We start from the raw sequence: 25,251 nt of genomic DNA, 5'->3' as shown, positions 1-25,251 counted from the left end.
TATTTTTACATTGCAGAATCCTCTTACCGTAAGGTTTTCTATTGTTTAACCATTAAGTGTTTTAGATGAGGCAATTCAGATGGTATTAGAGTTGGAAATTAGATAAGAATACACAGTGTACTGAATTCCCTTGGTATGTGGGACAAGCTGTGTGTCCTGTCTGTGAGTTATAACTGCATATGTCAGTGCCAAATACCATAAAAACACCCAATTCAAGGTAATGCTAATTGCTCATTTTTTTGAAGCACAAGGATCTCTGTGTAGTTCAGCTGTGGACAATCAGTTAAAAGAAGCAGCAGACCCATAATGATACATCTGTACAGGTCTTTAAAATGTAGGTTAAAACACAATACAGTGCATCTTGCCACCCAGATAATGAATGATTTGTTGAGGTTCGGAGATATCGGCTTTAGCTGTATGGTACTTAGAGTACCAGTAATTAGCATTTGAAAAACTTGTCTTTTCAAGAACAAAGACATGGTGACTCACAACAACCCATGATAACCCTTTTTCTGAACAGTCCCACTGAGAGAGCTGCTTCCTAGTTAAATCCAATGTTACAGAGCTACAGCACATCTCCTGTATCCTCTGTTAATGTATAGAGGAAAAATAAGTTCCATTGTGCTTTTGGGGTTACCTTTCCCTACAAGTAAAGAGCAATAGCAAAAAACAAGTACTACAGCACCTTCCAGACAACAAAACGTAGTAATAAAGGAAGAAAAATTGAAGCCATTTGTTTATGTACAGTGTGTATTAACACTGCCGTATACACTTGTATAGTGTAGTTACAGAAGATACTGTACAGTATTTATTGTTTAGATTGGCCCACTGAAAATTCTCACCTTTGCCCTGAGGTTAGGCCATTTTAAGTAGGCGTTGTGAAGTGTTGTTGATGAAATTTTGCATTATATTTTTGACATTTTATCTGTATATTTTGGATTTTAAAACCCACAGTGAACATGGAGAGAAAATGCTTTAGCAGTATCAATCTTAATTTGAATTTAATTTGTATCATCAACAATGTACAGTTGATTCTATCTATACTGTATATAGACAGTACATGTTGAAATTCTGGATACAGATATTAATTTATTTCAGAATTATTTATTTGTTCTATAAATATTACTGCTATAAGTTCTGTTTGATTTCATGTTTTTTTTTTGTACGCACCGTTTTGGCTGGTCTGCATGATATGGCAAACCATGGATTGACCACCAGTGTCAGCTGTGCATGCAATAAAATATTTTCCATCATCATGAGTTTGGTTATTTATTTTTATATATATATATATATATATATATATATATATACACACACACACACACACACACACACACACACACACGTATAAGGTGGTGACAATCAAAAATTATTCAATCAGGCAAATAGTACTTTCTAACTCGTACAACAGCGAGGCTCTGGTTAACACAGGTTATGGCAAATATTAATAAAATTATAGCAGTACAGATTATAGTAAATTTGGAGACAGATTGTACTGTCCATGTGTGTTTGTGTTTTTTTAACAACGACCAAACTGACATGACTCACAGTAAGGTCATGATAAAAAGTGCATCTTGGAAACCACAAACAACTGAACGAAAAAGAATGGGCCAGTAAATGCAGAATAATTTATAGTCATTGTTTAACATACTCAGTAAGTGCACAAATACAGACACTTTATGGCAGAAAGAGCACACAAAGGCCTGGAGCTAGTGTGAATTGCAGTATGTTTCAAGCTTGGTACCAAGAATATTACATTTGCTCAAGTTTCTCCATTCAATGGCTCCAATCTTTTTTTTGCTTTGTGAGAAAAGTATATTAATAATCACCTTTCAACATTAACTGCGTTTATCTGCCCTCTTATTAAATATCAGCCCACCTTGGTCTCCAGTGAAGCTCCACTGCCTCTCTGAGGCTGCATGAGTACTGTACAGTTTGTGCAAAAGTATTTAATACTGTACTCACCACTGAAATGTAACTTGAATACTTTTAAATTTTTTTGGTATCTATTGTGCTTACATGGCACATTTTACTTAATAATCTTGTGCTTACCAAGTCACCATAAACAAATTAGTAGGCTAGGTCTTGCATTCTCCTGTATATTAGAATATAACAGCTGGAGACCTGTACCATCGCTGCATAGTATTTTACTAGAACCTGCTTCTTTACATAATCAGTGATTTACCAATACTAAAATATGGGATCTTTGTGCTATCCAAAAAAAAAATGTAACAATGTATTTCTCGGGTACTGTGAAACGGATGTGTGACCCAGATGCCCTTGCTGACTTTAACCAGGTGTCCTGCTTGGTCTGTAACATGACTATCTGTGGCACGACCCCTGCTGCTCCGGGCCACGTACCCTGCCATTTCCTCCCAAACACTCTGCCAGCACTGTATCATTTCCCTGTCACCAAATGACTGGCTAGCTGCTGTGGCGTGCTAATGAGAGGAAGAGAGGGCAAATGAAGAGAAACTACAGGAAGACTGGTTCTTCATTTCCCCCCGTGCAATACAATGCACAGAATCAATCCTCCATCCTCCTCATGACTGTCTGAAGCCACTTTGGCTGTAGGGAGAAATTAAGAACAACACAGCAGTTATTAGCGTTGGAGAAAATCTCATTTGAGAAGATAAGGGTGCTGATTTCTATCCAAAAGAAACACACACAAAACAGAATGGCTGTAATTTGTACATCATATGTCACTTGTTTATCTTAGCAGATAAATATTGCACCTGGCTGCCCCGTCTCTTCCTGGGCAAATTTCCGCTAATATCACGAAGTCCCTGCGCTGACACAGTGGGTTTACAAATGTTAAGAATAATAAACATTCCAAAGAAGAAGCTTGTTTTGGATTAAATGTCAAATAAAGGCTAAATACATTATATTATTTGTTCAGTAGTTATATCCCATTTTCACGATTGCACAAAATTCTCTCTGAGCACTTTTTCTTTTTTTAATTTAAAAATATTTTTCTCAGTGTTGTATGATCTCAGCCTCGACTCCGGAGCTCCCACAATATTTTACCATAGCTCTGACATACAGGGAACTTAAGAGCATATGAATTATGCACAACTCATTCGGTACGCATGGACAATCTGTCAAACTCTAATCTAAACATCTTCTCAATTTTCAATTAAAGTCAAGGAAATCAGTTCAAACGAGATACCATTTTAGATAATATGACTTTCTTTATACTTGTTCAAAGTTAAAGGTTTTATTTGGTTCGTATTAAGTTAATCAGATGCAAACAAAGAGTGCAGACAGATAAAGGATGGGTAATCTAATGTGTTGCTTTCTCATAGAAAGCTATCAGTGTCTTTGAATAGGTTTCTCCAACAGGCCCGGCTGAATGAATTACACTCGTCTGTTAGTATTCTGCCTCTGCCGTACAAAAGGTCAATGTCAAATGCACCTCATTTAAAAGTCAATAGCAACCATGCACATCATCTCCTGGGAATTCGGTCCGGGAACCATCCAGACGGCATTGTGTATCATTCAGTTAGTAGAGGGCAGCCAAAGAGCTTTTTTAATCTTGACCTTCCAATAAAATATGCTCCCTATCCAGAATTACATGGTCTAAAATAGAGACATAAGCTCCCAACAAATCATGTCCCGAATGAACCATCTCAAGGGAGAGGTTCAACAGTGTCGGACACAGACACAACAGGTTCAGCACTGGCTAAACATCTCCACTTCTTTATTTCCATTATCTCGAAATCTAAAACACACGCACATTCATAAACTACAATGTCAGCATTGTCATGTATGAACCAAATTGGATACAAGAGTTATAATTGAGGGCATAATTGAGTTTGTTGTATTAGTAATTATAAAAAAACAAACCTAATAAAAATCTAATTAACGTAAAACATGATTCAATACTGTCTCTAAAAAAATGTTTTTAACACTGTTTGCAGAATACTGTCAGTAGATATGGTAAAGTACCTAACTCCCGCTCCACTAAAGTCTCACACGGACAGCAGCAGTGCGACTCCAGCTACAATCCACCTGGTAGGAGGCTGTTTGGTTCGGAGGTGGATGGTCCATACGTATGTGGGCCCACGCTGCTTAGTGCGGTACACTGGACACTCATAAGTATTCTTGAGCTCCTGCTCTTCTGCAGGCACCGCTCTAACATACAGCACCGGCATGGCTGGAGTCAGATCCCTCAAAAGCGCCTCGGAGATGACTCCTGCCTGGGTGTCCCAACGCGCTCCTGAGAGACACAAGGTGGGTTTTATTGGCAAATACTTGCAGAGATTTTACCAAGACGTGTTGCAAAATACTTAAGTATAGCGGGATGCATTGGAGGTTTATAAATTCTGACCTTCCATGAAAAGTCCGTGAATGTAGGCTCCCTCCCGTGGTGGATGTCCAAAGTCGTCTTTCGTCTTCTTTGTTACATCCACAGTCAGAGTCATTTTGTCTAGGGGCCACTGATTCTTGCGAGCAATGCTCTGCAGCACAGCTGGGGAGGGGGGTCTGCATGTTAGTATTTCTGGTGCACATGTCACCTAAATCATCTGTCTTGTTGGTTTAGAGATTGTGATCTCACCAGTGAGGAAAGACTGCGGGTTAAAGAGCCCTGAGAGCCAAACGACTGCAGGAAGAACTAAGTCTTGAGTCCAGCTGTCCAGCTCTCGGCAGCTACACATTAGATCATTTAACCTATACAAAAATATCATTAATAACATGGTATATCATTGTCTGAACCTTTACAATGTGTCTACAAGGGTCATCGTAATACTGGCTTCATGTTTAATGACATTTTTTAAATTTTTTATTTATTGACATAATTTCTGCTACACATAACAATGAAGTGTTTCACCTGGAAACACCATAAAAAAGCCTAATAAAAAGGAGCAGCTAATAAAGGTCATGTTGAGTTAAAAAAACAAAACAAAAAAAAAACAGTATTATTAGGAAGGAGTAGTTACCATTGTGCCAGTGTTTTAGTGGAGGGATAAGCCAGTCTGGCCCAGGAATCTGGAACGGAGTCATTAAACAGGGCTGAGTGCAGAGTCTCCATACTGGAGGAGATGGTGAGTTCTCCCTGTGGATAAGATATCCTTATTAATGCTACAGGACTTTGAATTAAAAAAAACATTTTGTCACAAAATTTATTTTGTGTCTGTCACAGTAGACTGTACAGTACCTTAAGGCCAAGATCTAGCTCATTAAGGGACTTCCTTATTTCTGCTAGCAGAAGATTCATGCGTTCACACTCCTGGAAACAGACTAAAATGTAGGGGCTTCGCTTTGTTGTCTTTGTGATTATCTCTGCCATGTTATACTCCTCCGGAAGCTTGTCAAGGATATCTTCAATGACAGACTTGACCTGACAAATATAATAAACATGATTAGGTCATTTATGTAGGTAGACTATTGTATTCTCAGCTGCTTTTTCTCCCCCCCAATAATGTTTCTCTTTCTGCCTCCACACCTTCTCCTCTGTGCTCCGAGCTGCCTGCTCTCCTCTGGACGAGTCCTGTGGCTGCAGTTCCAGCAGAGTCTTTAAGAGGTTGTCTGAGGTGACAGTGAGGCACTCCAGCTCAGCATTTGGATGAAGACCATACAGAGTGGGCTTCTCAGATGGGAGATGTTCGTCAATATAACTGTGATAACGACTGTAGTCCATGAACGGAGGAGCCAGGAACCCGGGACACAGAAAGAGCTCCCCTTCAAACTATGAATTGAAATTGGGAGAATAGAAAGATGAAAACACATACATCACACTATTTAACATGCAGCAAAAATGGTGACACTGAACATTCAACCTAAACTAACCTCGTGAATCTTGAGTGTTCTAGAAATAAATATGATGGACAGCAGCGCAAGCCTGTTGCTGCAGCCACAGCAAAACCCATTGATTGATGGAGGAGTGTCCAAATCGCATTTTTGGAGAAACAGTGGCTGTTAGCTTAGTAGTAAAGGTGAACTGGCAGAGAGCTAAACCTCTGTTGGAGACAGATTGCAATTGAAGCATTTTTAAACTTAACACGTGCAAAAGAATAATCACTTAATAATGATTATAGTGGAGTGTCATGCAGCAGCTGGCAGACAAATCTGGGAAAACCAGCAATGCCAAAAACTAAGTGCAATAGTGCAGTTTTGGTTTACATCCCAAGAGGGCACCCTTTACCTTAACAACACCAGAAAAAGAAATTCAAAACAGTTTTGTAAACGTTCTTTACCATTTGGCACAGTAAAACTGAATGTGGCCAGACGGTCAGTGTATATCCAACATCTTAACAAGTAGTGATTATTCAAATATTGACATTTCACAAATAAACAGTTAAAATGAACTTATATTGCAATAGTTTTGTTGAAATCAAACTTGAAAAAAGAAAATAAGATTCTTCTTACATGGCAACATGAACACTGACTTACCATTTTTGGATGCATGAACTCTTGCAGATAGGTCTTACACAGTCGTCTATCCCAGCCATCAGTAATGTGTCCTCCATACATGATCTCCCCAAAAAGATAACACAAGTCCTCCCAGGGCACCTGCATGGACTATAATACATGTAGACTCTAGACTGATATGACACTGCAAATATAAGTAAACATGTAGTATTTAAATAATTAGGAGCATATTCATCTATAAAGATGAATGTTAAAATTATTTCCGAGATCATCAATAATATTTCAGGACACAAATAGTTATTGCATTTGTTCTTTCTGCCTTTGGAACTTCAAGCAGTAACTATATGATCTCTTCCCAAATGAGCTCTTTTAATAATGATAACAGAAGGAAAATGTAACAAAATTATGTTTCTTTACACACACTGATCTAATGTATGACACAAGAGTATTTTCCTCAGCGGGAGATTACGATCCATGAGGGTGAAGGAGGAAGAAAAGAACCTGTGATTCATAACAAATTACAAAAGCTGGAGGTTCACAATCATTTGTACCTGTATTGTTTTGCAAATTGCTTCCTTCATCAGCTCTAATTGCAGTGATCACTTATGTAGCGTTGTGAACTGTCACATTGGCTGCATGTAATTACATTTAGGATAACGCTTCATTGCCCTCCTAATGAATTCTCTGTATACGCACATACAGGTTACTGTTTGGTTAACATAATGAAGGACATTCGTTTTTGGAGGGCAGAATACCTAGGAGACATAATTGGTTGTGACCAGAGTAATAGGAGTACTAAGAGAAATGCATTAGGAGTTGTGAGGGGTGCAGCACCCCAAGAATGGATTTTTTGTCTTCATGAAATAAAGCTAAATTATAGGTTGCGTGTTCATAGCTATAAAAAATGAAATGTGAAAAAAAAAGACAAGACTGAACATTTTTCACAAATAACAGTGGAACAAAAGATTTCAATGACTAATTGGATACTATGCTGTAATTCAACATCCCTGTCTGATAATAACACCATAATCATTATAAATTTACACAGCTTAAGAAAGTAGTAGGAAAAAGCTAATTAAAAGTTGTATCAATAAAAATATGAATAAAAAAGAAATAAATTGAATTATCTTTAAAAAATACTTTTGTGTTGGCCTCTAAGTAGTTGTACAAGACACTGGCTGAGATGGTGAGGTCTCCAGTGCTAAAGGGGTAGTTATGGTTCCACCCTCGGGGACCAAATTTACGACGCTCCGTAACACAAGCGTGAAAGAAGCAGAGGGAGAAGAACATGGAGTTGAACTCCTGTTCTCTGGAGCACATATCCAGAGTGTCCTAAAGAGAGAGATCAAGAAATAAAGATTACAGTGAATGCTACATTCATTTTTTTTGTATTAATCAAATGTAATGCATTTTTTGGAAATTATTAAATTTCAACACACTTGACAGAAATTGTTCAGGGCTGCATGCAGACTGGCATTCATGCCAGTGGGGGGCTCGTTGGTGATTTTGATTGCATTCTCCAGTATGCCTCTGGGGATAACATGCTGCTCAGGCCTTGGCGCTGGTTGCCCAGTGATGAACACCCTGTAGTTTGGGTGACTGTCTACAGCTGCTGTCTCCAGAAGAGCATCTAGAGAGGACAGCCAGCGAGCCACCAGGTGCACATTCTGAAAAATGAAAATGACAAAAAGATTAGGCAGGTTATGTTATAGGTTGATAAAATATATTTATTTTTTTAATGGATAGCTATGTTTGTGTTTATTTGCGAAAGATGCATGCCAAAAAATGCCTTGCAATGTTCTCATTTAGAAAGGAAAACTTCAGTGACTCACTTGGCTGCAGGCTGCTCCCTTTAAAAGGAGGCATTTATGGTGCTGATTTAGCCAATTATGTTTTTTATTGAACGAAATTGAGTTTATTTCCTTGCTCAGGGGGGAGATAATATCATTATGTGCATTAAAGGCTTGCTGGAAGAGCAGCCTGGAGTGTCTACATTAACCTAGCCACTGAATAATACTGCTTCCTACCTGCAGTATGACCCAATGTCCAAGTTTAGAGGCATTCCTCAGAACCCTTTCAGCCACCTCCTCCTGACCCTGTCCGAGGGAGACGTTGTGCAAAGTGCCATGGTCGATGGAGAACCCCAGCTTCAATCCTGCACGGAAATAATATTTTTGAAAAATGATCCCTAATAAGTGATAAGAACAAATAGATAACAAACAATATATGCAGTACCTAGTTTTTCTACATCTTTAAGTGGATCCACTCCAGGTGAGAGGATAAAGAACACAGGGGTTGAGGGGCCGCTATCCTCATACAACTTGTCAAATTCCAGCCTGGCAGTATCCACATATTTTATTCCCATGCTCTCCTCCACAAAGTTCCTGCCAGGAAACATAGCCAAAAAGCTTAGTAATATGCAGAACTTACAAATACAAATGCACTTTGGTCATTTACTTACCTCAGTGTATAGGTCATCCTATCAGGCCGAAGTGCTTTAAGGATAATGAGCTTCTGAAGGGAACTTTTATTCTTCCAGTCCTGGGGAAGTCTTTCCTTTTCAGGACAACTGGATTCAACGATCTTCCTCCAGCGCTTTGGTGAGCTCTCCATGTCCTTGTCCAGTCCATTGAAGTCCTCGATTGTAGAAATGGTCTATATTCAAATAACAGATTATAAGGCCTCTCTCAGCAGTAAAATAGGGTATGTAGTGATGACCTGTGGCTAATATGAATCAAAATGTGACCCTTTAACATGTTATATTGCATGTGTAAATAGCCTTCACTGTACCTTAATGGCTCCCCAGGCATGCGGAGAGAGGAATGACACAGGACTAACTTGGTAAGCTTCCACATTGAAACGCAGTAGGAAGTCAAATTCCTGAGCATCAATCAGGCCCTGTTTAAGCAGAATCTGGGGGGAAGGACCAAGAGCAGTTTGTAATGATCTATGTTGTTTTGATCTACTTTCAATCATTTCCACAAAAACATTTTAACTGCAAGAAAACTCTGGCAAAGGGTTGTATAAACTCATGCAGGCTGACTAAGTGCTCCTGAATGTGAAATAGCAACATGAAGGACAGCCTTCAGAGCAGCACAATTTCTAAGATGAAAACAGTTGGTGCAATGACAGATAATTGCATTATGCCATCAGAACCAACCCCCTTGTCAGAACCAACTGTCTGAACAGCAGCCATGGAGCATGGTGTGAGAGGTAATCAATAGCAGCGTATGGCCCTGCTGACTGCTTTTAATTGAAGTTAATGTGGGGGCAGAAAAGTACTTTGATTGATGAGGATGACAGGAGGCCCCACCTTTGAGGCGGCCCTGAGTCTCTCACCTGGAAGGCAGTGTGTGACAAGAAGGTTAACTTGTCTCTCTCAAAAAGGCCCTGGCTGGTGTACAGGAATACAGAATAGGTGATGGCATCAGTGAGGGTGTGCACTCTGGTCCGCACATCCTCGTCCCATTCTGCACGCTCCATTGCTTTGTTAAACACTGAGATAAAGGTCTGGAATACAACCAAAGGGATGACAGTGCTCTGATAAGGAATACATACATACATACATACATACAGACTTTGCTAGCTCTGAACTGCATTGACAGCTAAACACAAAAAGGCAGAAGTATGGGTTTAGAAGCACACGTTTGAGCTGATTTGTACAAACAGGGCCGTGCCTAAAATCTTAATCACCAAGAGAAACAACAATTACAAACCACACTAATTTAAAAAATCCAACAGAATATTGGTTAAAGAAGACTCTGAGCATTGTTTGAAATACTGGAAAAAAAACTGTGTCCCCTGAGAGCACTTGAAGGGTAGAGGTTTCACCTTGAGAGAAAACTGGTACATGGGGTTAATCTTGCTGAGGTCATTGATGATGAAGAAGAGGAGTGACGCTCTCTCAGCTGCTGGGCGGTAAAGTTCTCGAGCCTCGTTGATCTTTGTCTCGTTCTCTCTGGCCTCCGCCACCTGTGTGTTCCAATTGCACAAGATGAGCTATTATGCTCTCAGTCATGGTCCAAAACCCTCTCATTACACATATTCCTAACTACACATCATTTGCAGCTAATGTAATAAAATGAGGCGCTTGCTGCTGTGTGACATTCAAAAATACTTCTGGAGTGACAAAAAAAAAACACTACATTCAACTACAGTTGGACAACTGATAGGACCCTGTTGGTGTAATAACCTCACCTTGTACTGAATGTGAGCAGCTGTGCTCTTGGTGTTCTCAAGTTGCTCCACCAGAGAAATATCACCCAGAAAATTACCATGGGCTGCAGAAAGGCAACTCAACAGGTCGTCCTCCAACCTCTTAAGCTCAATCTTGAAGTGGTTCTGCTGTGTGGTCAGCTCCATCTTGGAAAAACACAAAACAATTCAGACTTTTCTATTTGGAATTATGAACTGATGTCTTGCACATAAAATCACCAACAAAAAATGCTTTACTGCAGGTTTAACAGTCTACAGCTTTCCTAAAATCCTTAAGGATTCACCTTTAGGGCCTCCAGGTCGGGCCTTTCCCGGGACACTACCTGTCCCAGCAGCTGTTCCTCCAGGCCCACAGGAGTCACTGTGAAGTTGATGAGGGTGGTCTGGGCCTGGAGCTCAGGAGGGAAATGGGGATTGTCCAACTTGGTGTGGATGATGAGTCGGAAGTTGCTGTTGTATTCACACTCCTTGCCCCCAATTTGAATGTACCTGGATAACAGGAGAGAACAATTTCAAAACAATTAGATGACAGCCATTAACGACTTAAACGCGGTGTTGTTATTTTCCTAGTTCCTGGTTTTCAAGTTGTTTACAAATCAAACACCACTTTGCTGAAAACATAGTAGTCATAATTTTATTCTGCTTGATAAGAACAAAGAATCTAATTACAAAAATGGCAGCAGAGTTAAATTTGCTTTGATTGTTTTTGTCTTTCCATCAATAAACTTTCAGAGTGAGAAAGTCAAATGTTAATGATTAGATGACGACTAGATGACTAGAAATATCACCAGTGCTTCCCTTTAAAAAGGACAGTGTGGGTGGTTATAAATGATGATTGAAAGATGATGATAGAATATTTGAACTGTGGCAGTGCAAACCCTCTGTATCCCGAAAGCTATTTTTGTCCATCTGAGCCTTTCGACCTCTCGCTTTCATGCATTGCAACCTCAACGAAGAAAAAGAACTTCACTCTGGCTCCAAATGTCACTTATACTGTAGAAAAATAGTCTTGAAAAATTATAAAAGATTATCACCACAGCAGCCAATATTTATCTGTCCCTGCATTTCAATTAAATTAGCGATGGCTTGACGAACCTGGTGGCTTTTCATTTTTCTTTAATTACCCCCTGGATGTCAGACAAGGCCCCAATTTTACAGCACAGGTTCCTCATGGCCTGGGTCTGGTTCAACTCTATATCTTCACAAGCCAGAATTAATGTACTATTGATAGAACCATTACTCCACCAAATTAAAGTCCTTGCTGATGGATTGGCTTGTAGTCTTCCGTCAGCCATGAAAGGAATAATTAGTATTCATTACTTCACACTCTACAACATTCCAATTATTAATGAACTTCAGCTGTGGATCCCCACCAGATCCATCATGGCTGCCCCAGCAGGTTGTATTAATCATCGACAGAAACAAGTGTGTGGGTCATCTACAAGGGATAAACTTATAATCAGATTTACTATGATGAATTGTTACATCTGGACAGACAGGATCTGAGAAGAAGTTCAATGAACATGCGCCAAGATATTTAATATTCATAGTCATACATAGATCAGAGCAAGAAAGATGTAAACATTTTTTAAGGGGAAGTCAAAGCAGAATGTCAATATGTGGTACTTTCTATTTACACTGCTGTTGGTTGTCCTGTTCAGGAAATTTGCTTGATTTTGCCTGTTGAGGGTAATTGGTAACTTAAGAAAGTTAATTACAGAACAGCTATTTTGGTGGCACTGTTATATTTGTGAAGTGGATTACAGTGCGTAGCAGCAGTCATGTTCGAAAGTCAGGTTTGACATCAGATAGATTTAACAAATACAGTGTGTTTCAAACAAGTGCTAGACATTACGGGTGTGCAAAAAAAATCTATTCACATTTGAGTCACGATTCAAGCTCTACCAATTCAAATTGATTCACAGAATTCCAAAAATCAATTAATTTTAATTTTTCTTTGTTAAATTGTACAGTATCTCACAAAAGTGAGCACATCATCACATGCCCTTCACCATACCTAGAGATTGGCATGGGGTACTTTCCATAAAATCATCTCTCTATCATCTCTTTATCAGGATGCATAGTATCCAGGATACTATGCATCCTGATAATAGCTAGTTTGATTTGCATTGAGAAATGATTTTATGGAAAGTACCCCATGCCAATCTCTAGGTATGGTGAAGGGCATGTGATGATGTGGGGCTATTTTAATTCCAAAGGCCAAGGGAACTTTATCAGGATGCATAGTATCCTGGATCCATGAAATAACTGGCCTTTAAAAATAAAAATCTGCCTGCCTCTATGGGAATTTAACATAGGGGTGTACTGACTTTTGTTGCCAGCGGTTTAGACATTAATGGCTGTATGTTGAGTTATTTTGAGGGGACAGCACACTTACACTGTTATACAAGCTGTAAACTTAATACTTTACATTGTAGCAAAGTGTCATTTCTTCAGTGTTGTCCCATTAAAAGATATAATGAAATATTTACTAAAATGTGAGGGGTGTACTCACTTTTGTGAGATACTGTATGTCTACTGCAATCACATGGGAAAAGTAACTACATTTACATACTGTGAATCATTTTTTTTTTTTTTTTTTTATTGAGAATCGTTTTTGAATCGAAAATCGATTTTGAATTGAATCTTGAGCCTAAAAATCAATATCGAATCGTGACATTTTCTGAATCGTGCACCCCTACTAGACATGTATAAAAGCTAAGATATTTAAACATCACATTATGATTTAAAATAATCCAGATGCAAGGAGTCATCTTAGTCAGTGTAAAGTTGATTCAGTAATGTTATTATGATGCAGCAAATCACCTATCAGCATTATGAAATTATTGAAGCTAAATTGAGTTTGCCATAATGATCGAGGACCACTGAATTTAGTGTTATAGGCCATCTTTTTGTGGGAGACAGGAGTCCTTATACATAACCATGACTATCCTCAATTCAGCTTTTACACTCAGGCTCAGCTGTTCAATATTCATCACACTAAAGAATATGAACACACAAATATACATCTATCACCCGTCTTGAGGGGCCAATCAATATGTTGGCTTCAGGGATTCAGAACACGCGCTGCAAATTCATTTATAGTCTAAAGAGTGGGCAATAAAAATGCATTCAGTCATGTCTTACTAACGTTTCAATGCTCAGTGAGAAGCAACCATCTGGCAAATCTGCTACTATTGTCTAATACCACAGACACATTGGGACGAGTTGTGGGCATATTGACTTGTGTATCAACAGGGATACAAAAACTGTACATTGAACAACAAATAGCCCCAGGCTAAATAGCTTCAACAAAACAAAGCATGTACCATTCCTAAGCTGGTTTAATTCTTTGTATATGTATTTTTTAATCCTTGAAGTACAACCATGTAAATGTAATGTTTCAGTACTAACCTTCCTCTTTTAATTGTGTTTCTACCCAGCAGAGGCTCCAGGACTGGGTCTACCTTTTCCGGCAGATTCTCTATCAGAACTGTTTCACCACAAGCAAGGGCTTGTTCAATCACATCTAGATACCTACGGAATAAAATAAAAAAATAAAAACTGAATAAAACGGGTTAAACAAATGTGGTTGGGCATGCACATTTGTGTGCTACCATATTTTTAGCAGTCTCTGTGGATGTTGGTGGAGGAAAAGGTTTTTAGCATCTGAAAAAAAATACAGATTAACAACAGAAACAACAAACAAACAACACAAAGTGATACATTAAAAGGCAATTTTAACTGCATTCAGAATACATCCTCTTCTCACCCTTTCTGTCCCAGCTGCACCACCCTCAGCTCTGACCCCAGCCGGTTTCTGATCCACTTGATGCCCTGCTGCTGTGGGTCAAGGATGAGCGGCCAACGCTCACTGGTGGTCAGGATGGAAGCATTCTCGGTGGACATCCTATCATTTGGCAGGCCCTGGTTATGCCAGGCAGCCACAGTGGCATCATCTGTAAGCATGAGGATTGGATCCAGGCCGTCTGTCAGGGGTACAGAGACCTGGAACAGAAACCGAGGAATGATGTCACTCTAGTTGGAGCACTAGCAGCAGTGCGATGAGCTCCAGTTCACAGACGCTGCTGAGGATGTTTGTGGAGAGTAAGATTTGACTCTCTAAACAACTGCAGTCTAAGCAACACGTAGTCTCTTACAAAACGGGCCTTACCTTCTGAGACTGAAGGAAAGGGATCCATGCGTTGTTAAGGAGCTCCACACGATACTGTCTGGTAAAGTAACCCATGTAGGAGACAAATGCTGAAGTAATGAGGACATCACCACACAGGGTTTTCTGTTGCTTTTCATACTCAATAATTGTCTGGGACCAGCGCTCCTTCTCTGACTGCAAGACACAAAGATCAAGCTTCAATATAATTTAAAAAATACACAGGAGACAAAAAAAAGTAATTTACAAGGAGAATGCTCCTACCCCATCTGAAGACTGTTTAAACTGAAGAACTGAAGAAAAATCTACACTGCAGGGAAATGTACGTGCAGGGCAACTTCCCACTCCGTTTATTGTACAAATTAAGAAGATGTAAGCAATACAGCAGACAACTGCAATTCCCTTAAAATAGCTTTGAAAGTTTGGCTGTAGATTCGCTCTGCATCAATTTAGCATTCATTTAAACCTTCAATACTATGACTGTGACAGCCCTACAACAATAAATCATGCATGACATTTTCTTACAAGGGGCTGTGGATGTAGAATATGTCACATAATAAATGTTCAGACAGTTAAAAATCACTATAATTTTACTCTAATGTATTATGGATTGCCTGTAATACCACTCAGTCTGGGGTGAGACATTGTTAATTTCCAACAGCTGTTAAGGCTTTGAGGTAAGTTAATGATTAAATATAGACGGCCTGATTTATTAGTCTCAACACTATTGCTTCCAGGTCAATGCCATAAAGAAAAAACATTTATCTTGATATGCTTAAAAGCCAAGATGTTCCATGCAAACCACATTTCTTTTCTGGAATAAGAAACATTACAAAATAGCCACTGAAATGGCCATCTTTTATTTCATATTAGCATCCATTAAGATAAATAGACACTGTAGCCTGAAAAAGGCATGTACAGGAACACAAAAGAGTTGAATATAATATTCAAAAAAGTACAAGTTCAAATGTACAACCCTTAACATTTATATATTCCATATATTCATAGACCATAACTTTCCCTTGATACTTTTTCAATTTGTTAAAAAATCAGTGAGAATGAATTATTACACTACAAACTAGAGATTGTGCAAGGATGTATAAAGCATACGTTTACAGTAAACAGACATTATGTACCTACAAAACCTCTCTACTGCACTGACTAGGACCAGTTTTAGTGTAGCATTTCTGCCATCTCTCTTCCTTTCTCCATTTGGAAAGCATTCAGCCAGCCAGTTGCCCAGTTCAGCCATGCGTTTCCTGTGGTCCAGCCCACTCTACCTGTCTCACAAGTCCCCAGTATGCTGCTGGGCCAGGCTGTAAAATCTCCCTTTGCCTGAACTACTCACACAACTGTCAGGTTAGCTTGCCAGGACATAACAACTTCTAGTCCAGATTACTGATGCAATTCCATTAGCAGCGCCTCTCCATGCATGCCTCCTGCAAATTGACAGTTTACTTTATGCCAGGTCAGCCCCAATGGCACCAACAAACTCCACCATATCCCCTTTTTACCTCCAAGCCCTTGACCAGTCGGTTGGCCAGCTCTATGGTCTGGTTGGTTTGTGTTACATCCTCCTGACAACTGATTTTCTCAGTTGTAGCCCTTTCAACCTGAGCTGTTAGGCTCTGGAGGCTGGCATCAAGATCCTGGAGAAACAAACCAAAAGGAAGCCATGGAAATTAGACACCATTACAAAAATTAAGCTTTTAGACTAAGTGACTTAATTAAGTATAATAATAACATTACACTCACTGCCAATTTCTTTTTAACTGCCAACATTTTGGCTGTTGCGGTGTCTAGTTCTGCATTAGCTTGTAATAGTGCATGTCTCTTTGGAATGACCTCACAATAAATCTGCAAAAAGGAGGCATACTTAATGACAAAAAGCGCCATCATGATGAACAAACCTTAACATTTATCATAACTACAACTTATCTTAAGGCATTGCCTGACCTCATAATATCTGACAATGTTAGTAGTCCAGGCACAGAGACCAGCTGCAGCTGTAGATTTGGTCCGAACTAGATCAGGATGGAACTCAGGGTTTCTCAGATACTCTTGTTTTACCACAGTCAAACAGACCTCAGGGACATGCTCCTTGTCGTATGACACCAGAGCCTGCAGGAAATCATCCACCTGAAAGACGTAAACAAACATACAGGGGCTACATTACTACCTGCACTGGCATTTTGGGCTGAAATCAGTTGCGGTTACAAATAATTTACTTATTAATAAAATTGAAAAATCTAAAAATGAGACACATACAGAACAGGTAACAAATCAAAACAGCTTAATGCTAAGTTTACAAGAGACACAAAAGACAGTCGCAGACAAGGATTTTAAATGTATTTTTTTCCCTTAATAAACTCCACGCAAAGTATATAATCTCGGTTATGTGCCATTTATGAATACAATTAGTATGTATTTCATGATTTCCATGTTTTCTTGATGTTTGCAAAATGAAGCCCTTTAATGTGACGTTTGTGTGAGCTCCCTCTTTTGTTGTAAGTAGGAGCCAACTTGGAACACAATACTTATTTTAATTCTTCGCAGTGATACTGGAGGAAAACAGACTCTATATTGTCATAATACAAAAGCATAGTTGTCTAACAGTCACTGACTACTACTGGCTACTTGGCCTTTCCTTTTTTTCCCTGTTGCCAAGCCACAGTGGATCACAGTGAAAATAAGCTTTTTAGGCTGATGTTGTCCTATGTTTTTTTAATCATGTATATAAAAAGGTATGCATCAGATGCATATATGTTTTAACTTATCAAATAATTCAGATAAACTACATTCAAAAATCTACTAGGCGTAGAAAATATGCTTTTGAAAAAGAAAGAATTATAATTTACATGCTAAATTCTACAGGCTTTTTAAAAACCACACACTTGCATTAATAGCGGCTAGAGGTTGAGAAGCAGGTCGACACACTTGCTCCCCTACTGAGTGAGCATATTCATAGAGCCATCCAGCTGTAATGTGAGCATTGGAGAGATGCTGACAGGGCCAGGGTCAAGGTCCACACACAAATTAGATTGACATTAATCAGGCAGATGTGATTGACATGATGACAGCTTAACCTTGCCCATGAAGGCCCGCGCCGCCTTCCAGCTCCGATCCTTAGGCACTCGACCGCGGGGAGCTAGCAGAACCATCACAGCTGCTGCTACGTTGATCACTGCCGCTGGAGGATTTGGAAAGGCCTTCAGTTCAGAAAGATTCACCTAAAAAGGAATTAGAAACATTATATTGTCTTAGGAATAACTGAAGCTTCAATGGATTTCTGTCTTGTTTGATTAAATACGGCACCTTGTTGAGGGTTTCCAGTGCTGCTGTGGCAGCTGTCAGTGATGGCTCTGCCTTGGCTAGGTCATTTTCACAGTCCCTCTGTTTGACTAAGACTTCTGCTTGAATGACAGCAACCTGTACAAAAGCAACCATAATGAACTGAATCACAAAAAGTATGCATAATGAATGCAGTGGTATTGAATTTTTAAGGACAACGCACATTAAACAACATTACTGTAAATGTGTCAGTGTTAACCAGCTGGTTAATTTTCAACAGTTGTCCTTTGGCAAGATGTTTTGAGACTAGAGCGACAGGAAACAGCAAGACATTAGTACAGTAATACATCAACAATATCCACATGCAGTACATGTAGCCATGCAAGCAGGCAATATGAAGCAACCATTTTTTGACACATGCAAACATGCACAGCAGAAAAAAGCAATGAGATATAATTAAAATACAACAATCATGATAAAGATCTTAATAAAGTGGTAAGGATGCAGTACAAGTTAGTAAAATAGTGATATGACACGACAGACACAGCACAGAGTTGTAAGACACAACTTTAGAAGAGCATACTAAATTGTTAAAAGTACTAGTAAATATTACCCAGGTATGAAGAGTGAAATGGCAAAAAGTGAAAGAAAACCAATATGAGACATGATATCTCACCTTTTGTGCCTCGACATCCGCAGCCTCTCTCTTGCTGCTAACCTTCTCAGTCTGCAGTCCAATCTTTGTAATTAGAGCCTCAATATTCAGATTTTTAAAGGTCAGCTCAGCTTCTTGGGATGCCAATTTAGCTTTTAGATCCTTAACCTAAAACAGAGAAAAAATGATTACACATACTTTGAAGCTCCCATATTGTATTATATTTTCCATGTTTTGTTTATTATAAAGGTTGTGATAGGTAGGAAGTGCCACTATAATGCTGTTACAGTCATTCCCCGGCTGCAATGATGCAGAGTGCAGAGACTCCCAGAGCACAAATGCGGAAGAAATAAGTAAAACCCTAATTTTAGCCCCTTACAGTATATAATAAAGACACTTACCTGAGCAGCAGTGGTTTGGAGTTTTTCAAGGCCGCTGTTAAGCCGGTTCATCTTGTGCTGTATCTGAGTCCGGCTCTTCTCCAGAAGGTTCCTGTACAGGGTGATTTGCTGGAGAAAGCTCTTGGGGGTGGTGTAATTGTACCTCTTCTCATTGCGCTGGTATTTTTCACTTGCCTGGTTGACACTGGTGTGAACATAGGCCATGAAAAGACTGATGGATTCCTGGACGGCAGGCTGTAAAAATAAGCAGACAAGGGGGGGGAGAGGGGAGAACAGGTTGAGCTGAATTGAGTAGAGTTTAACATCCCCAACCTGATGGGGACTGAAATATTATCTTCATAAATTCTGAATTCATCTACAAGTTTTGCCATCTTACTTGGTCGGCCCTGACTTACTCAATCTGAAATTTAGGTGCAGCTAGCAGGAATGATTAGGCTTTGAAACCTCTGTGAAAATAATGTGTTTAGACCACTGACATGCAGCTTGTAATACATGCACACTGTTTACATTATCTCTGATGTCCTTCAACTTTCTAAACACTGTCTACAGTGGCTGTACTACATTCCAACTAGGTATTCATCATATGGTGCTCAATGACACAGAGCCTCTATTAATCATACAGTTAGCGATCAATTAAAGCAAAAACAAATGAGAAGACAATACAAGGATCAAACCTAACCATAACTCACAAAAAGCCATTGTTAATGATCCCAAAGCCAGTAGGAAAAAAATCATTATTAATTAAGATCTGACATCATGGTATTTGACAAAGCATGCTATGTTCAGTTGAGATGCGAAAGAAGTTGTCATTGATTGTCCGTATGTAACAACTACTGTATCAGTGGGTTGTCCATTTCAAACTTTAAATAAATGATAATTTCTTGTTTCCCAGCCTCTTCGAGAAGATAAACACTCATTAATGACTTTAAATATACAGTAATGTCTCACATAGTGTTTTGTTTTTAACTTTTCTTAATGTTATTAATGCACATTAACTTTAACACAAAGTGCTTTCTGCATCCACAAAAACAGAATTATTAAGTCCTCCTCTAAATATCTATTACTATACTACTACTAGGGCTCTCGATTATCGCTTAGTCTATAACGTGTTGGAAAATTTGAAAAATACCCAAGGTAGTATCTTCATCTTGCTTTGTCTTACCAACAATCCAGCACCCAAAGATATTCTGTTTACAATCAAAAACAATTATTTGACTATTAAAATACTTACTTTTATTTATTTTCTCTTACCATACTTCTTCTCCTTCTACTACCCCAATGCCTAAATACTGGTCTACTACAGTGTGCTGAAGTTGCCTCTACTACTTTTATGTACAGTACAGGCCAAAAGTTTGGACACACCTTCTCATTCAACGAGTTTCCTTTATTTTCATGACTATTTACATTGTAGATTCTCACTGAAGGCATCAAAACTATGAATGAACACATATGGAATTATGTACTTAACAAAAAAAGTGTGAAATAACTGAAAACATGTCTTATATTCTAGTTTCTTCAAAGTAGCCACCCTTTGCTCTGATTACTGCTTTCCACACTCTTGGCATTCTCTTGATGAGCTTTAAGAGGTAGTCACCTGAAATAGTTTTCAAACAGTCTTGAAGGAGTTCCCAGAGATGCTTAGCACTTGGCCCTTTTGCCTTCACTCTGCAGTCCAGCTCACCCCAAACCATCTTGATTGGGTTCAGGTCCAGTGACTGTGGAGGCCAGGTAATTTGGTGCAACACTCCATCACTCTCCTTCTTGGTCAAATAGCCCTTACACAGCCTGGAGGTGTGTTTGGGGTCATTGTCCTGTTGAAAAATAAATTATGGTCCAACTAAACGCAAACCGGATGGGATGGCATGTCGCTGCAGGATGCTGTGGTAGCCATGCTGGTTCAGTATGCCTTCAATTTTGAATAAATCTCCAACAGTGTCACCAGCAAAGCACCCCCACACCATCACACCTCCTCCTCCATGCTTCACGGTGGGAACCAGGCATGTAGAATCCGTCCGTCCACCTTTTCTGCGTCGATTTCCACTAGTCTAATGTCCATTCCTTGTGTTTTTTGACCCAAACAAATCTCTTCTGCTTGTTGCCTCTCCTTAGCAGTGGTTTCCTAGCAGCTATTTGACCATGAAGGCCTGATTCGCGCAGTCTCCTCTTAACAGTTGTTCTAGAGATGTGTCTGCTGCTAGAACTCTGTGTGGCATTCATCTGGTCTCTAATCTGAGCTGCTGTTAACTTGCGATTTCTGAGGCAGGTGACTCGGATGAACCTCAGCAGCAGAGGTGACTCCTGGTCTTCCTTTCCTGGGGCGGTCTTCATGTGAGCCAGTTTCGTTGTAGCGCTTGATGGTTTTTGCGACTGCACTTGGGGACACATTCAAAGTTTTCGCAATTTTCCGGACTGACTGACCTTCATTTGTTAAAGTAATGTTTCTCTTTACTTAGCTGATCGGTTCTTGCCATAATATGAATTCTAACAGTTGTCCAATAGGGCTGTCGGCTGTGTATCAACCTGACTTCTGCACAACACAACTGATGGTCCCAACCCCATTAATAAGGGAAAAAATTCCACTAATTAACCCTGACAAGGCACACCTGTGAAGTGAAAACCATTTCAGGTGACTAACTCATGAAGCTCATTGAGAGAACACCAAGGGTTTGGTATCAAAAAAGCAAAGGGTGGCTACTATGAGGAATCTAAAATATAAGACATTTTCTTCAGTTATTTCACACTTTTTTGTTAAGTACATAATTCCACATGTGTTCAGTCATAGTTTTGATGCCTTCAGTGAGAATCTACAATGTAAATAGTCAATTTACAATGCATTGAATGAGAAGGTGTGTCCAAACTTTTGGCCTGTTCTGTAAGTGCTAATGCTCTAATAATACCACAGCTTCTTGAGACACACACACACACACACACACACGTTCACATATGTGAAGACGCTTCCTGGTTGTGACAGCTGTGCCTCTTTAGAGGGTCGTTATGTTCTTAATCACTCTTCTCTCATTAACATAAATGATCCTGGGTTGTGATCGTTCCACTGCTATGATGGAAAACAATGATATGCCTGCACTCACTGTGAGTCTCCAGGCATGTGTTCAGCAATTTGTCAGTACCTCAGCAGAGAACTAATGATGAGGGATCTACGGAAAAGTTAATCCAGCTGCACTGTAGTAATTAGAAGGTGTTCATTAAAGTCTAACTCAGTCTGGAATAAGGGGGTACATTGCAAACCTAGGGAAAATACTGTTATCACACCCATAGATCCATCTCTGATGTTAATAGATAATAGGTTATTTGCTAATAGCTAATACCGTTATTATTCTATTACATTAGTTCAAACATGTGCGGTGCAGGGTGCACAAAATAACCATTTCATTCAGAATTTGACTTTTTGGATGAAAGAGATAGTGAGATAAAGCAAATGGGTTCAAAGGGCTGACCTCAATGCCTTCAATCTCTTGGATGAACCTGTAGCTGACCGACTGCAGAGCTTCTGAGGTCCAAGGATGAAACCAGTCAATGGTGGTGCATTGGACAAGAGCAGGGAATCGACGGGCCCTAACACGAAGGGCACTGCCCACGGGAGACCAACAGAGGACCACCTACAAAGAAGAAAGCAGGGAGACAAAGAGTCACCCAAGCAGACATACACAAACAGCCAGGTCTGTATAAACATGCATCCCCATACCAAGATATACAGCCAAGTGACCATAGGAAAATCAACACAGGTCCTAGATATCGCAGATGCATCCAAAAGGGAAACCCATAACTGGCAGCCTTCTGTGCCCCCACTTTCATCGCTTTGGCATGTGGACAGACAGCAACATTCCCAGTTGGCTGAAGCAGACGGTGACGCTACCAGAGGCCCTGGCGCAAAGATTAGCTGGATGGCATACATGTGTACTGAAACAAGAATTTCCTTCCTTTTAACCCCCCAGTTTGTCTGGCTCTGTTAATTCAGCCTGTCAAACATATTTAATAACACTACACAGCAGCTGTGCTTTTAATTTTGTAGCTCAACCATGCTACAGCATGTGTAAGATTTTCATTAATTTTTGTTGTGAATGTCAGCTGTGAAGTCACATTCAAGTGCTATCAAAATCATCTAGTACAAAATTGATCTGATTTGTGTTTCCAATTTGTGTTGGTCATTTTATGTGTCCTCCACCTCAATAGCTAAGAAAATCTGAATTATTCTTGCTTTTAGGGTAGTAAAAAACCAAGAAGCCAACGGACTATCTGAGGCTACAGCCAAAATGCCATAAGTATTAACAGCAGCTTGATGTTGCTCCACAATATACTGTATATACAGTATATGAATCTCTTTAATCAAAAAAAAAAGTTTTCTACAGAGTACATAACTAACGTGTTGGTGCTGTCATGTGTAAAATAACAATTTTTTTGGAAACCTTCTACCACCCTATAACTCAGAAACTCTTGTAAACCTACTTTGGCTAGATTGAAAACATTATAATGGTCAAACTGAAAAGTAACTATTGCTTTTAGTTTCTAAAACTGAGGCACTTTGTAGTTACAAGGTTATTTCCTGACAATATCTTCAGAAGAAATGCAAAAGCAGCTCACCTAGACATCATCACAATAGTCAATGGTGACGACAGATAATCAAACACATTTTCAAGACAGAATGTGCTTAGGTAAAACAGCAATTAAATATGAGAAACTTTCATTCTTCGGATTGATAAGCTAGAAGCACTGGTGAAGCACTAATGAATATCTGAAAGATTAGACCGTGAACTGTAGTTGAACTCGCTCAGTGAAGAATCTCCAGCAGTTCTCCCTGCTTTCCAGCAGTCCGAGGGCTCGGACCTCAGCTTGCACACCCGACACAATACCTTCAATCTCCTCCTCACTGAAGAGCTCAGGAATTTCTCCTGGAGAGAAAGGCACAGTCATAATCACAGACTGACAAGCTGTAGCGATCGATATTCACTATTCATGCAACGTTACAATTTCAGAATGATTTCAAAGACAAGTTAAGAAAATGTATGATGTACATTCACAGAGAAAATTCTACGATGACAACACAGGCATGTTCTCTCAGGAAGCTAAAACAAAGTAGGATTATTGTGGAGTTTAGGTCTGACCTGATGCCAGTAAGTCATTAATGATGACCAGAAACCGCTCATCAGGTATCTGCGCATCAGTCAGGAGCAGAGCCACACGCTGGTTCTTCACTCCAGTCTTTAGGAACAAACCTGCCAGATCCGTCTAAATAAAACCACACATGCCATGAATGGACACCTACTGTACAATGTTCGCACTAATATGGAGTCCACTAGAGAATTTAAAATCAACAATAATAAATTAGATTACGCAACTCCCATGATAACGCCTTGATTTTTAAAGAGGCTATTAAATGATTAAATTGACAAACTTGCTTCATCAATGAGGTATTAAAACATTTCCCAGTGGCTTTTAATAGTATCTGACAAGTATTTCCTGCGTCAGTGGGGAAGCTGAATTAAACTGAATTACATCAATATCCTGCATGCAGCCAGAGGGGAAATTGATCTAAGGATTTTATTTTATTTTTTTTAAATAGAAACCTTGATTTAACTTAAAGCTTATACATTTTCATAAAAGCATATTTATGAAGTGATACTGTGCTTGATGTTCTGTTTGGCTGCAACTATTAAATATTTACCTTGAGGTCCTGGATGTTATAACCCTTACTCAGAGTGATTTGGAAGACTTCCACTGAGGAAATGTAGGCAGCCAGACGAGTCAGGCTCTGCTTCCCACTGCCCCCGACCCCAACCAGTAAGCCATGACCCCTTGGAGACTCCAGGATACGACTGATGCGACAGCTGGTAACAACACAATCGTTGTTATGCCATGAAACAGCCCTATCCAACCAAATATTATACATCTTTACATTCTTTAAAAGTCTTAATATATATGGAGGCTTTTAACATGTGTCAATAACGCACATTATATTAACATCCCTTTATACATTAATCTACCATCTTTATAATTCATAAAATTGCTTATGTCCTTTTCTTACTACTTATATGTTGTTCATAAGCTCTTTCTTTAGGTGATGTTCGTTTAGTGTCTTAGGTTTAATTTTGGGTGCAAAACACTTCAGGAACATTACCAAAGAAAAACAT

At 39.4% G+C, this 25,251-nt stretch overlaps 1 protein-coding gene across 4 annotated transcripts in view; it reads right to left on the bottom strand.

Annotated features, from left to right (window-relative positions):
- Positions 1–1,402: 1,402 nt before the first annotated feature.
- The window catches only part of si:dkey-233k19.3 (dynein heavy chain 11, axonemal), a 46,680-nt gene continuing 22,831 nt past the window's right edge, over positions 1,403–25,251 (bottom strand). The window contains exons 52-83 of one of the 4 annotated variants that reach the window (XM_028579422.1): positions 24,786–24,948; positions 24,226–24,349; positions 23,870–24,012; positions 22,561–22,722; positions 19,106–19,339; positions 18,726–18,872; positions 18,074–18,187; positions 17,845–17,988; positions 16,715–16,897; positions 16,514–16,615; positions 16,273–16,407; positions 14,762–14,935; positions 14,360–14,595; positions 14,002–14,124; positions 10,872–11,076; positions 10,570–10,734; positions 10,204–10,344; positions 9,712–9,882; positions 9,163–9,285; positions 8,834–9,027; positions 8,608–8,756; positions 8,400–8,527; positions 7,812–8,039; positions 7,513–7,704; positions 6,394–6,522; positions 5,447–5,689; positions 5,159–5,341; positions 4,941–5,056; positions 4,559–4,671; positions 4,331–4,471; positions 3,949–4,219; positions 1,403–2,568 (exon numbers count right to left, since the gene is read on the bottom strand). In XM_028579422.1, the coding sequence (XP_028435223.1) occupies positions 3,972–4,219; positions 4,331–4,471; positions 4,559–4,671; positions 4,941–5,056; positions 5,159–5,341; positions 5,447–5,689; positions 6,394–6,522; positions 7,513–7,704; positions 7,812–8,039; positions 8,400–8,527; positions 8,608–8,756; positions 8,834–9,027; positions 9,163–9,285; positions 9,712–9,882; positions 10,204–10,344; positions 10,570–10,734; positions 10,872–11,076; positions 14,002–14,124; positions 14,360–14,595; positions 14,762–14,935; positions 16,273–16,407; positions 16,514–16,615; positions 16,715–16,897; positions 17,845–17,988; positions 18,074–18,187; positions 18,726–18,872; positions 19,106–19,339; positions 22,561–22,722; positions 23,870–24,012; positions 24,226–24,349; positions 24,786–24,948 (5,053 nt within the window). In that variant the 3' untranslated portion in view covers positions 1,403–2,568; positions 3,949–3,971. Of the gene's footprint in view, positions 2,569–3,683; positions 4,220–4,330; positions 4,472–4,558; positions 4,672–4,940; positions 5,057–5,158; positions 5,342–5,446; positions 5,690–6,393; positions 6,523–7,512; positions 7,705–7,811; positions 8,040–8,399; positions 8,528–8,607; positions 8,757–8,833; positions 9,028–9,162; positions 9,286–9,711; positions 9,883–10,203; positions 10,345–10,569; positions 10,735–10,871; positions 11,077–14,001; positions 14,125–14,359; positions 14,596–14,761; positions 14,936–16,272; positions 16,408–16,513; positions 16,616–16,714; positions 16,898–17,844; positions 17,989–18,073; positions 18,188–18,725; positions 18,873–19,105; positions 19,340–22,560; positions 22,723–23,869; positions 24,013–24,225; positions 24,350–24,785; positions 24,949–25,251 lie in introns of those variants that run through there. The other 3 variants (XM_028579421.1, XM_028579423.1, XM_028579424.1) reach the window with 3 other exon arrangements.

This window comes from Perca flavescens, chromosome 6 (genome assembly GCF_004354835.1).
Source record: "Perca flavescens isolate YP-PL-M2 chromosome 6, PFLA_1.0, whole genome shotgun sequence".
Classification (NCBI taxonomy): Eukaryota; Metazoa; Chordata; class Actinopteri; order Perciformes; family Percidae; genus Perca; species Perca flavescens.
Note: the sequence above shows the minus strand (reverse complement) of the source record. Positions and strands in the feature narration are given on the sequence as shown.